This window comes from Lycium barbarum, chromosome 6 (genome assembly GCF_019175385.1).
Source record: "Lycium barbarum isolate Lr01 chromosome 6, ASM1917538v2, whole genome shotgun sequence".
Taxonomy (NCBI): domain Eukaryota; kingdom Viridiplantae; phylum Streptophyta; class Magnoliopsida; order Solanales; family Solanaceae; genus Lycium; species Lycium barbarum.
Window position 1 is genome coordinate 87,464,819 of NC_083342.1, and position 11,928 is coordinate 87,476,746.

General features: G+C 35.7%; 2 protein-coding genes and 1 long non-coding RNA gene across 4 annotated transcripts; 2 read left to right on the plus strand and 1 right to left on the minus strand.

The window, feature by feature from the left end:
• Nucleotides 1-211: 211 nt before the first annotated feature.
• Nucleotides 212-1,183, plus strand: LOC132644155 (uncharacterized). Its single transcript, XM_060360732.1, has 2 exons — nt 212-913; nt 1,049-1,183. Exons 1-2 carry the CDS (start codon nt 212-214, stop codon nt 1,181-1,183), a joined length of 837 nt encoding a protein of 278 aa, XP_060216715.1.
• Nucleotides 1,184-1,210: 27 nt separating this feature from the next.
• Nucleotides 1,211-2,343, plus strand: LOC132644156 (uncharacterized). Its single transcript, XM_060360733.1, has 2 exons — nt 1,211-1,562; nt 1,853-2,343. The coding sequence occupies exons 1-2, from the start codon at nt 1,211-1,213 to the stop codon at nt 2,341-2,343; spliced, it is 843 nt and encodes a 280-aa protein (XP_060216716.1).
• Nucleotides 2,344-7,024: 4,681 nt separating this feature from the next.
• Nucleotides 7,025-11,222, minus strand: LOC132599783 (uncharacterized). Of its 2 annotated transcripts, XR_009567011.1 has the most exons (4): nt 10,522-11,222; nt 8,139-8,185; nt 7,534-7,737; nt 7,025-7,336 (listed from the first exon to the last, which is right to left on the minus strand). It is a non-coding gene; the product is annotated as an uncharacterized LOC132599783 (long non-coding RNA). The 2 variants fall into 2 exon arrangements; XR_009567012.1 differs by lacking the exon at nt 8,139-8,185.
• Between the last annotated feature and the right edge of the window lie 706 nt (nt 11,223-11,928).

Genomic DNA, 11,928 nt, shown 5'->3' on the forward strand with positions numbered 1-11,928 from the left:
TACATGAGCAGCTTCATATAAGTAGCAGTGCTAAAGATGGGGTAGATGAGAAATCCATAGAACAGGTGTTTAATCAGGTAGCTAAGGAAGCTGATATTTCTCCAAAGTCCATGCAGAAAGGGAGTAAGAAGGGCAAACAACAAAGTGTAGTGGATATTCAGGCTATAAGAATATTGCCAAATAAAGTTGTGAAGAATGTCAATAAATCTTTATGAAGACTCTATTTTGGAATATCAGGTCTGTGAATTTACAGCAAGCTTTTCATAGAGTGCAAATGTTACATAGGCATCATAAATTCTCCATCATTGCTTTGATGGAACCATTTCAGCATGTTAGACACATTCAAGGATTTAGAAGGAGATTGGGCATGAGGTATGCACATCATAACTGCAATGGTAAAATTTGGTTCTTTATAAATGATAATATAGATGTAGAGGTGATTCAGGATACAGATCAACAGATTACAGTTAAGCTAAATTTTCAGGAGGATAATAAGATTCTTATGACTACTATGATTTATGCAAAATGTGAAGCATTGGAAAGAATTAGTCTTTGGGATAATTTTTATAACCTGGCTGATCAAATAGAAGTGCCCTGTCTTGTGGGAGGGAATTTCAATGTCATTATGCATGAAGATGAGAAAATAGGGGGTCTGCCAGTTTATCCAGATGAGTATGAAGATTTTGCATATTGTGTGAATTCAAGTGAACTATTTGAAATTTCTTTTAAAGGGAGCTTATTCACATGGTGGAATGGTAGAGCTGGTAGAGATTGTATTTTTAAAAGGTTGGATAGAATGCTCACTAATTCAAATCTACAGGATTTGTTTGGTTACATGGAAGTTGATCATTTATCCAAAACTGGTTCTGACCATGCTCCTCTTCTACTTACTTGTGGAAATTCATCTCAACATGTAAGGAAGCCTTTCAGATTTCTAAAGTTTTGGATAGAACATGAATCCTTCTTAGAGGTTATGAATCAAGGGTGAAATACTGATTTTGAAATAGATGAACTCATTACTTTTAAACTGAAACTTAAAAAAGTTAAGTCTGTTTTATCAGAATCAAGTAAAGCTACATTTGGGGATATCTTCAAGCAACTGGTAGTAAGGGAAGATATTGTGAGAGTTAAAGAACAACTTTTTGAAGATGATCCTTCTCCTGCAAACAAGATGCTGATCTAACTAGCACAAGCAGAATTGAAGAAGTATATGCATTATGAGGAGGAGTTTTGGAGACAAAAATCTCATTTTACTTGCTTCTCTGAGGGGGATAGGAATACAAGGTTTTTCCACAATATGGTAAATGGTAGAAGGAAAAGACTGCAGGTCAAAAGGATGAAAAAGCAAGATGGAAGTTGGATTGAGGGGGAAAATGCTCTAGCTGAGGAAACAACTCAATTTTATCATCATCATTTTACAGAGGAGGATATCTCCTCAGATTTCTCATTGCTGCAACATGTTCCTAATATGGTTACTCAGGAGAAAAACCAGATACTTACCAGCATTCCAACTCTAGAAGATGTTAAGAATGCAGTGTTTGATCTATCAGGAGATAGCTCAGGTGGTCCAGATGATATGATAGGAGCATTTTATTAAGTATGCTGGGAAATTGTGGGGGCTGATGTGTATAATGTAGTGAAAGTCTTCTTTGAAGGACAGATTTTTCCAAAGTCCATAACTCATACAAATCTGGTTCTGATCCCAAAGAAGAATAATGTTGAGACCTTTGCAGATATGAGGCCCATAAGTCTCAGTAATTTTATTAACAAAGTGATTTCTAGAGTGGTGCAAAATAAAATTGAAAAGGTTTTGCCTTCTTTGATATCTGCTAATCAGTCTGGTTTTGTAAAGGGAAGTGTATCATTGAGAATGTACTTTTAACTCAAGAGGTGGTTTCAGATGTAAGACTTAGGGGAAAACCAGCTAATGTGGTGCTTAAACTGGACATGGCTAAGGACTATGATAGAGTATCATGGGATTTTTTGGCAAGAGTTCTGAGGAAAATGGGATTTGCAGAAGTATTTATAGATATGATATGGAGATTGATAGCAAACAATTGGTATTCAATTCTATTCAATGGACAGGCTTCTGGATTTTTCCATTCAACAAGATGTGTTAAGCAAGGAGATCCACTCTCTCCTGCTTTGTTTATTTTGTCTGCAGAAGTATTGTCTAGAGCATTGAACTCTTTATTTGAGGACAATGGCTTTAGAAGCTATGGAATGCCTAAATGGAGTGCTAATTTGAATCATCTTGCCTATGTAGATGATACTATTATATTTTCATCTGCAGATGATAATTCATTACAGCTGATCATGGGAATATTACAGGAGTATGAGTAGATGTCAGGGAAGCTTATCAACAAAGGAAAAAGTTCCTTCTACATGCATAGTAAAGTTGCAAATGTGATAGTGCAGCAGGTGGAGGCTATTACTGTTTTTTCCAGGGGATCTTTCCCATTCACATACTTAGGTTGCCCAATCACACATGCAAGAAAGAGAAAAGCTGATTATAGTGACTTGATCAAAAAAGTGAAGGACAAACTGGCAGCCTGGAAAGGAAGACTTTTATCTTTTGGAGGAAAAACTATTTTGATCAACAGTGTTTTACTAAGTATGCCAATTCACCTACTCTCGCTATCAGACCTCCAAATGGTGTTATATATGACCTGCATAGGATGTTTGCAGGATTTTTCTAGAATAAGAGTGAAGAAGGAAGAAGAAGACATTGGTCTTCATGGATGAATCTGTGCTTGCCAAAAGAGGAATGTGGAGTTGGATTCAGATCCTTACTTGATGTTTCTAAAGCATTATGTGATAAACTTTGGTGGAAATTTAGAACTACAAATACTCTATGGTCAAATTATATGTAGAAAAAATATTGTAAAAGGCACTACCCTCAGTATGTGCCTTGGAAAGGAGGCTCTCAGGTCTTGAAAATGATGTTAGAAGCTAGAGACAACATGGAGCATGAAATGTGGTGGGAGCCAAGAAGTGGAACTGCTAATATCTGGTTTGATAATTGGAAAGAACTGGGAGCTTTATACTACTTAGTTCCTGATGATTTTGTTGTGGATGAAACAGTACAAGATGTGAAGGAATTGAGAAATCAGGATGGGTAGAACATGAGTAAACTACAACAGCTTTTTCCTACTGATATTGTTGATCATATACTAGAAGAATTAGACTTTCATGAATCTACAGAAGAATGGGATAAACCAAGGTGGATGATGACAGCATCTAGTAAATTTACAGTTGGAAATGCATGGGAGCTCTTAAGAAGGAAAGCTGAGAAGTCTGATATATATAAAAGCATGTGGATTCCAGGTTTGCCTTTCAAAATCTCATTCTTTTTTCTGGAGACTGTGGAAATGCAAACTACCACTAGGGGATATAGTGAGAAGGATTGGGATTGATACAGAAGGAAAATGCTATTGTTGTGATCCTAAACAATGTGAAACTGTAGATCATCTATTTGTCACAGGGAAAATTGCATCACAGGTCTGGAGATATATTAAAGCTGCTGTAGGAATCACAATAACTTTGCTTCAGGTGAAACAAGTGATACAGGTCTGGTGGAATGCTGATTTTTCATCTAAGTTCAAATCTATTATTAGAACCATTCCAGTGATCACAATGTGGCAAATATGGAAGTGGAGAAACACTGTGGTGCATGGAGGGAAGATGCCAATCAATAAGGTGATATATGAAATAAATTTGGCCATACATCAGATGTGCAAAGTTAGACATCCAAGAATGCAAGTACCAAAGTCTCTTGCTCAGATTATGCAGATTTTTGAAACATATAGACCACATATAGTAAGCAAGATAGTGAGATGGAATTTGCCTATGCTAGGGTGGTTTAAGTGTAACTCAGATGGTGCTTCTAGAGGCAATCCAGGGCCAAGCTCAGTGGCATTTTGTATTAGGAACTCTGAGGGGGACCTAGTGTATGCTGCAGCTAGAAGAATATCAGACGGATCAAATTTAGTTGCTGAAGCAATGGCATTACAGGAGGGGTTTAAATACTGTGTAACAAATGATCTTTTGCCTGTAATCTTGGAGACTGACTCAATGACTCTTAAAATGATCTTGACAGGACAATGGGAAGTACCATGGAGTATCTCTTTGATCATAAAGGATATTACAAGGTTGAGAAGGGATAAGGAAGTGAGAGTGGAGCATGTACTGAGGGAAGGAAATGGATTGGCAAATTTTTTGACTAACTTTGTTTTTGATTTTGCAGGTGAACATCAGTTCAATAGATTCCAATCACTTCTAAGGAAAGCAAAACATATTTTAAATGCTGAAAAAGCACAGATGCCATATATCAGAATCAGGCAAACCAAAGATCATCAGATTCTAGGAGATTAAAATATGTAATGAGGATTCTGCAATATGTCAAAACTGCAGTAATCAGGCCTAGAACAGATTTTGCAGATTAAATATAAGGACTTTTGGACAGGTTACAACAGTGGTATTAGTGTGATTTCATGCTCATTCTGTTGTCACTTCTCCAAAGGATCCTTTTATACAGTCATTCTTGAAGGAAAAGGTATACACTACATAGGACTGGATCAAACACAGAAACAGCTGAACATGAGGAACTCTCTGAAAGAATTCTATTCCATCCTTGAAGCCTGAATTTTAATTCAATGGACTGTGGATCCATAGCACCCGGTGAGAGCTTGAGGTGTCAACATGGTATCAAGTCAAGGCCAAAAGATTTGCAATAGACAAGCTTGTAGTCTTACTTTAGTTTGGATTCATGTATTATTTTCCTTTATTTTTTTGTATTTTAGCTTTTGTATAGAACTTAATTTTTATAAAGCACTATCAGGTATTTTGCTTGGTAGTTTTAATTCAAAAATAACAAAAAAACTTAGTCAAATAGGTGATACAAACAAACCATCCTCTTTTACTCATATATACATGCTACCCATAACTGGCTCATTCTCCTATATATATACATAGTATACTTATGATATACACATGTGTATATTACTCTTCATTTTCATTAGCCTATACCTATTATGTGTATATCCACACTCTAAGAGTTTAAATTTAGACCTCAAGATCATGTCATTCACTTAATTAATCTGTGTCTCTTAGAACAGTGTTCAAGGACAAAACTAAAGCTAATTAAAGTCTAACTTTAACTCTCATACACATCAAATAAATGATTCATCAACTTCACATGTCAGCAAACCTCATAGCAGGACAATTGTTTAATGTAATAATAAAAGCACAATAAAAGGATGTAGACAAAGAGAAAAAATTCTATAACTTATGATCACCAAAACAAGGTTAGAGCACCAAGAGGTCTGGACCAAACAACATTAAATGAACTTAGACTGTACAACTTTATATTCCCAGGAAAGACCACAGAAATGAACCTTTGTTTTAGTCAAACAGTAGGAAGAGCACATTCACAACAAGATTTCATGTAAGTTGCCACTTGAAATAAAAAGGAGAAAGGACCAGCTATGTATGTCATCAAGTCTCAAGAAAAAGAATGGCATAAAGTTTAACACAATTCTTAGCGACTTAGGATTTTTAACTTCCTAACAGGGCACTTATTATCAACACCCTTAAACTAGTTCATTTCTCTTCAAAGGAAGGTAAAGATCATCCTCTTGAAATAACCAATTTCTTTTTTCTTAACTTCCTAAGTTACCTTTAGACATTTAAACAAGCTAACTTTCCCATCCCTTTCTATTTCTATCCTTTGGTGAAATGGTGAGATTCAAGGAAGTCAAATGTACCCTCATGACAGGAATGCCCCGATGATCCATAGGCTGTGTCATGACATCCCTCATTTGGAGGGTAAATACTATGGGTCAAGCTAGACTTGACTCTTCCCTGCCACCTCTTTGAGATGTCTTCAAAAGACCACCCTGGGCCAAGTAGTTCAAACTGATTTTAAGAGTACTCATAATATCCCCAAATAACAACATCAAACCAATTTCAGTTTAACACTATTCATTTTTAGAACACAGACACAATATTCAGTTATTTCATCCCATAGTTCTAGGCATGATAGGATTTTAAACACACCAAAAACATAAGATCAAACCTTACTAGACAGAGTACAATTTTACCTTTTCAATTCAAATTTACACTAAAGTCTAAGTGCAGCAGTTCAGGTTCAAGAATAAAGGCTCTCACCAACCTTAAGTTAACTAAATGCCTTTTTCCCAATTCAAACTATGTCTAGTACCCAACACAGACAAGTCCACACATAAATGTATCACACAGGTTTTTAAACATATTCAGAAAAGCAAGCAGGCTAGACTCTGAGAACATGGATCTAGGCCCTGGTGAATAACTTACCCCCTAAAACTTAGTTGATAGCAGTTTTTAATCCCTTTAATTATAACAGAAATGTGACAGACTCTTACCCTTTGTTTTAACTTAGTTCTAAATAGCATGAAATCTTAAGGATCCCCCCAAGGCATGATAAACTATCCTTGACCAATCCTAAGCTCTCTATGAATCCCACAGTCATGAGAACAAGGTTTAGGAGACAAGGAAGCCTCAGGGTCCTGAAAGAGAAACAAGATAGGGTGAGGTCATCACCTCCCCATCCCTCTCCTGAGTCTTACTTTCAGTAAAAAAGGATCAAAGGCTCCACTGGAGTGACCTTCAGTTCATACCTAAGCTCACCTTTTACTCTCCTAAGGCAACCTCAACTACCTTATCGTATCCTCTTGCCTAATGACAATCACCAAGAACTTGTGGTCAAGACTAGTTTGACACTGCATTTAAACTGAATTTCATCTAAACACCTAGTAGAACACATAAGTTAACAACTTTTAATCAACTCAGTCTAGGGTCCCAACTATGCAAAACTATTTTGAATTCCCTTTGACATTAACACTTTGGGAAGGGTTGAACATTTTAATCATTTAAAAGCTTAAGTTCAAACTGTCACGACCCAACTAGTGGGCCATGACGGGTACCCGGAGCTGGCTACCGAGCACCACTCACAATGCTATCCAGCATACCCAACCTGGACATATATCATTTTCAACATAGGACTTGTCATACACCAATTTCCGAATCTCCCAAAAACTTATGTATATACATACAAGTCCACAAGGCTACAAAATAATATACAAAATAGACACTGAGGTGAGCATAAGACATCTACTACCCCACATGAGTATCTACGAGCCTCTATTACAGTACTAAGACATAAGGACGAGACAGGACCCCGCCATGCCCAAATATATACACAAAAGAATATACCGATAGTGGCAACTCCGGAGTAGTGGAGTGCTCCTGTACAGTTGCTGGTAAATCTCCTAGGTATCCGGGCCGTCTCCCTGTCTACCTGTGGGCATGAACACAACATCCATAAAAGAAAAGGACATCAGTACGAACAATGTACTGAGTATGTAAGACATATATGATAACATAATAAGGAAGTATAGAACACATGAGAAGAAAGGAAAACTGTAACTGCATAAGAAGAAAGGATAACTATAACTACTTGCCTCTTGAGGCGGAATTATGCATGCTCACTTTTACCTTTAAAACAAATCACACATACATACATAGCTATCTGAATCAATAACATCATTAGGCCGCGTCCGGGCCTCCCGCGTCTGGGGTAATCATCTCACGCCGCCCACTAGTGGTGCTGTCATCATCCATAAGCAGCCCACCTTAGAAGTGCTGCCCGTGCCATATAGACACAGTGTTACCATAAGCCGCCCGCCTTAGCTGTGCTGCCTGTGTCATATAGACACGGTGTTATCATAATATACTTAACCTGAAGCATGCATAAGAGCTCAAGTACCTCCGATTATTCTATGGAATAATCATAATCGTCATGTCTCACCTAGAAGGAACTAGCATTATAAAGAGAGACTACTAACAATGAATAACATCAAGGAATTATGTAAAAATAATGAACATCGTAATAGCATCATATCATGAGCTTTAAAATCTCTGGACATAGATTCATCATTATCACTATTATATTCACAACACATCTCTTAGCTCTATCTCATGAGAAGCTCTTAGTAATCATAGACTTGTAATTTTTTTTGAAATGTAAGGAAGTCATGGAAAGATAGAAGATATTATCTGATGGAAGTCATGCCTTAGAAATAAGGGATAGCCTTACACACCTTCACGTCTCCTCAACAACTAGTGTTCTCCTTCCAAGCTGACGATTCTACATTCAAGAGAATTCGTACTAAGATTAGATAACCGGGAACATACTTAAGCCTTAACTAAAACAACTAAGGGCTAACGAAAATTGGGCAGCGTTTCCTTTGTTTAAACAACCTTCTCTATATAATAAACAACTCCCAGATATCGATAATAACACCCACAATATGACAATCGATAAACTTCATCAAGTTAAACATTATTCAATTCTCAACATTCCCCTTCAAAGTCACCTATAATCATAATTGCAACACAACTTCATATTCATTCTCATATTACACTCCTTTAACATCATTTGCATCATTCACAACAAGATTACACTCATGGTATGTCAAGAACTATGACTCAAGTCAAGTTACCATTCAAGAATTCTACTATTTCCATATTTTAACTTCATACTCTACTTTCTTCCATAGTCCAAGTCTTTCAACTACTCAATATTATTAGTAACACGAATTAAATGTGAAACTCACCTTTGAACACATAGGAATGGTATTTAGATGAAAATACTCCACTTGGAGAAAAGCTCAACTTCAATTCCAAAGGAATTTCTAGCTTCCATTAACCCTAATGAGCACTCATATACTTGATTTCCTTTGATTATTGGTGTTTAATCCTTGATTTCTCTTGGATATGTGCTAATATGATATGAGGAATATTCTAGAGGTTTCAAGAGTTGAAAAGAAGGTGAAATCTGAAAATTATGAACAAGGGTCGTTTACTTATAGCTGAAACCAGAAAATTCTAGAGAGGCCGTTTGACGGCCGGGTCGACGGTCCCGTCGACGTGTCGAAGGTCTCGTCGACATGTCGACGGACCGTCGACTTGTCCCGTCGATTTGTGCCTATAGATTTCAGTTTGCAGAAACATGTTAACGGTGCACAGTGACGGTTCGTCGACACTGACTGGTGTCTGCAGAATTTCCTGAATCAGTTCAAATTGCGTCGATTCAATTCATTCAACTTATAACCCCGTAAATTACCAGGAATACCTGCTGGTACATTTGTGCACGGGGTAAGGCACTTTCTACATTAACTTTCTCCAACAAGCTTTCTTCTCTCGCCTCAAATGTCTTTGGACTCTTAATTAGAATCATTAAGTATGCCTTCTTACTTGTATGGCATCGTCTACACCTTAACTTGCATTGGTCTATTCACCGCACAACAACACGAAATTCCGAGGTGTAACACAAACTCAACACCAGCCTTTAGATTCAAACAAATCCCTTTCACCAGTTGATTAATCATTTTAACTAGTCAAGAGTACATCAGGACTCAATTATCCTTTTAAAACTCCACTTAGACCTCTTTTGAAAACTCAAACATGAATTAGACATGAAAAGGGGAGGGTCTGATAACATGAATGTCAGGACTAAACTCTGTTCAAATGAACAAACATGACACACAATCATCCTAGTTATATCTAAGTATCCTGATTTACTTTTAATGATTTTTACAACTTCATGGACTTATTAAGGAGCCTGTTACCAAATAAATGGACCTTAATCCCAACCTTCATTTTAAGCCTTCTATATCATATTCTAGGGTGTTGTTGTTTCAAATTACCTTTAATATATAGCATACAACTATTCAAAGTTATTTTTGACTAATCCACACATATTCAAGCAGACATGGATAGACTCAAACCTATACAAATGCAAACAGACCCATTTATCCTAACTCTATTGCCTTAACCACATCATGAGACGCCCATAAGTGTGCCTAGGCTCCTTTAGCTTTGTTTCAATCTAATCATGATCCTTTATTTTATCCTAATCACAACTCATGTTATCTAATTGACATTTAGACAAGTATACAGACTTGTGAAAACAAATTGAAGACTCAAATTTGACATAGTCTCATCCAATAAAAGAGCAACTGCCTTAAATGATTTAAAATAGATCATCACAGTACTTTATAATTCTATCACATTCAAATAGGACCAGCAATGATTTAAAGGATTCACTAAAATATTATTATGCCTCATTAATCATATTCTGGTCATGTTTAAGTATTTAGCAGCCAAAACAGGAAACTTCAACATCCAATAAAGTATGCAACCGTTTGTTCACCCGTATCTATAGAAACAACATCAATACAATATTTTAATCTCATACATTCAGTCCATATTAGCAACTAGTTACTATGATTAAGCATGTACTAAAAAAAAAGTAATCTCTATTTACACATAATCTAATAAACTTTAACCATCACCTAAATCGCACATTGTCACTTAATTGAACCAAAGTAATCCAACGACAAACTAGCATCAAAACAGGCTATTATCCCACAACAAACTACTAAGAAGTAACAAGAATAAGTAAAAAGGAAAAAATATTACCTTTTTAAAGTGCAGCCGTGGTCAAAATCAAATTTGAAAGCCTTTTGTGCTTTCAAACCACACTTAGCCACACAGACTCGAAAACAAGAAAGGAAACAAATTTTTAGAACTCAGAATAACCTTACACTAAATCAAAGTCTTAAAATTTTATACTTAAGAGGCTTGAATTCGAAGTTTCTAGCCTTCTTTAAATATTTTCCAATTTCTCCGACCTTTTCCAAAAGCTCCCTTTGTAAGAGGGTTGGGGTTCTATAAATAGAACCCCAAAAATTGTTTCCAACCTTCCAAACATCGATGTCGGACAAACAAAATTTCCCAGGAAATGAACTTACAACGCAGATCTATGGCTTAAACGACTTATCAACAAATGAACGGCCAGATCTGAGCCTTATTTGGCTCGATCCAAACCCTTCAACCTTAACCAATTGAAATCAAGCAATATCAACACAATACAGAAAAAATCAGACAACAATAATCAATTGAGACTAAGTAATTTTAAAGAAAAGGTTTCATTACTGATTTTGGAAAGATTTGGATAAAAACAACCTCAACATTAATTTATTGCATGAAAAATAACGTTGTAAAGCCGTGTACTTCACACATGCACTGTGATTTTTCCATTTTTAGGACGAGAGAGAGAAAATAGGGCAAGCGGTGGCTAGGTTTTTTACGAAAAAGAGGAAAAGAGAGAAAGGGGAGGGGAAAAGGGGCGTTTGGAAGTGGAAATAAAAGGAAAGGGGGATATACCCCTTATTTGCTGTGAGACTGGGCCGGGTCGTGCCTATTTAGGCTAGAATCGGTCCATATTTTAAAAATTAAAAAGTCCTGCCTCTTGGTATACATATATATGTATACATATTGTATACATACATATGTATACCTCGTGTATACATATATATGTGTACCTCGTGTATACATATATATGTGTACCTGGTATGTATATATATATATATATATATATATATATATATATATATATATATATATATATATATATATATATATATATATATATATATATATATAAAGATAATTTGATAATTAGACAAAGATTAAAATTGATGATATTTTAATTATAGATAAAATTTGGACACAATTATCCTATTAAAATAATTTAAAAATTGGCCAATTTTGTAAATGGGCTTAAAATTTGCGAATATGGCATTAATTGATTCTGATCCAACTAATTATTTCAATTATGACCATATTTGGCCTTATTAGCAGGTTTAAAAATTAAATTGCATTAATGACCTTAATTAATTTAAGCCAATGAATTTGGTTATTTTCATTAAGGCCATTAAGAGGCTAATTTTACAAAAATGACCCCAATTTCCTTAAACCATGAATTGGTTAAATTAATTGTGTCCATAACAAAAATAATTAAATAATTTAAACATCAATTTGCAA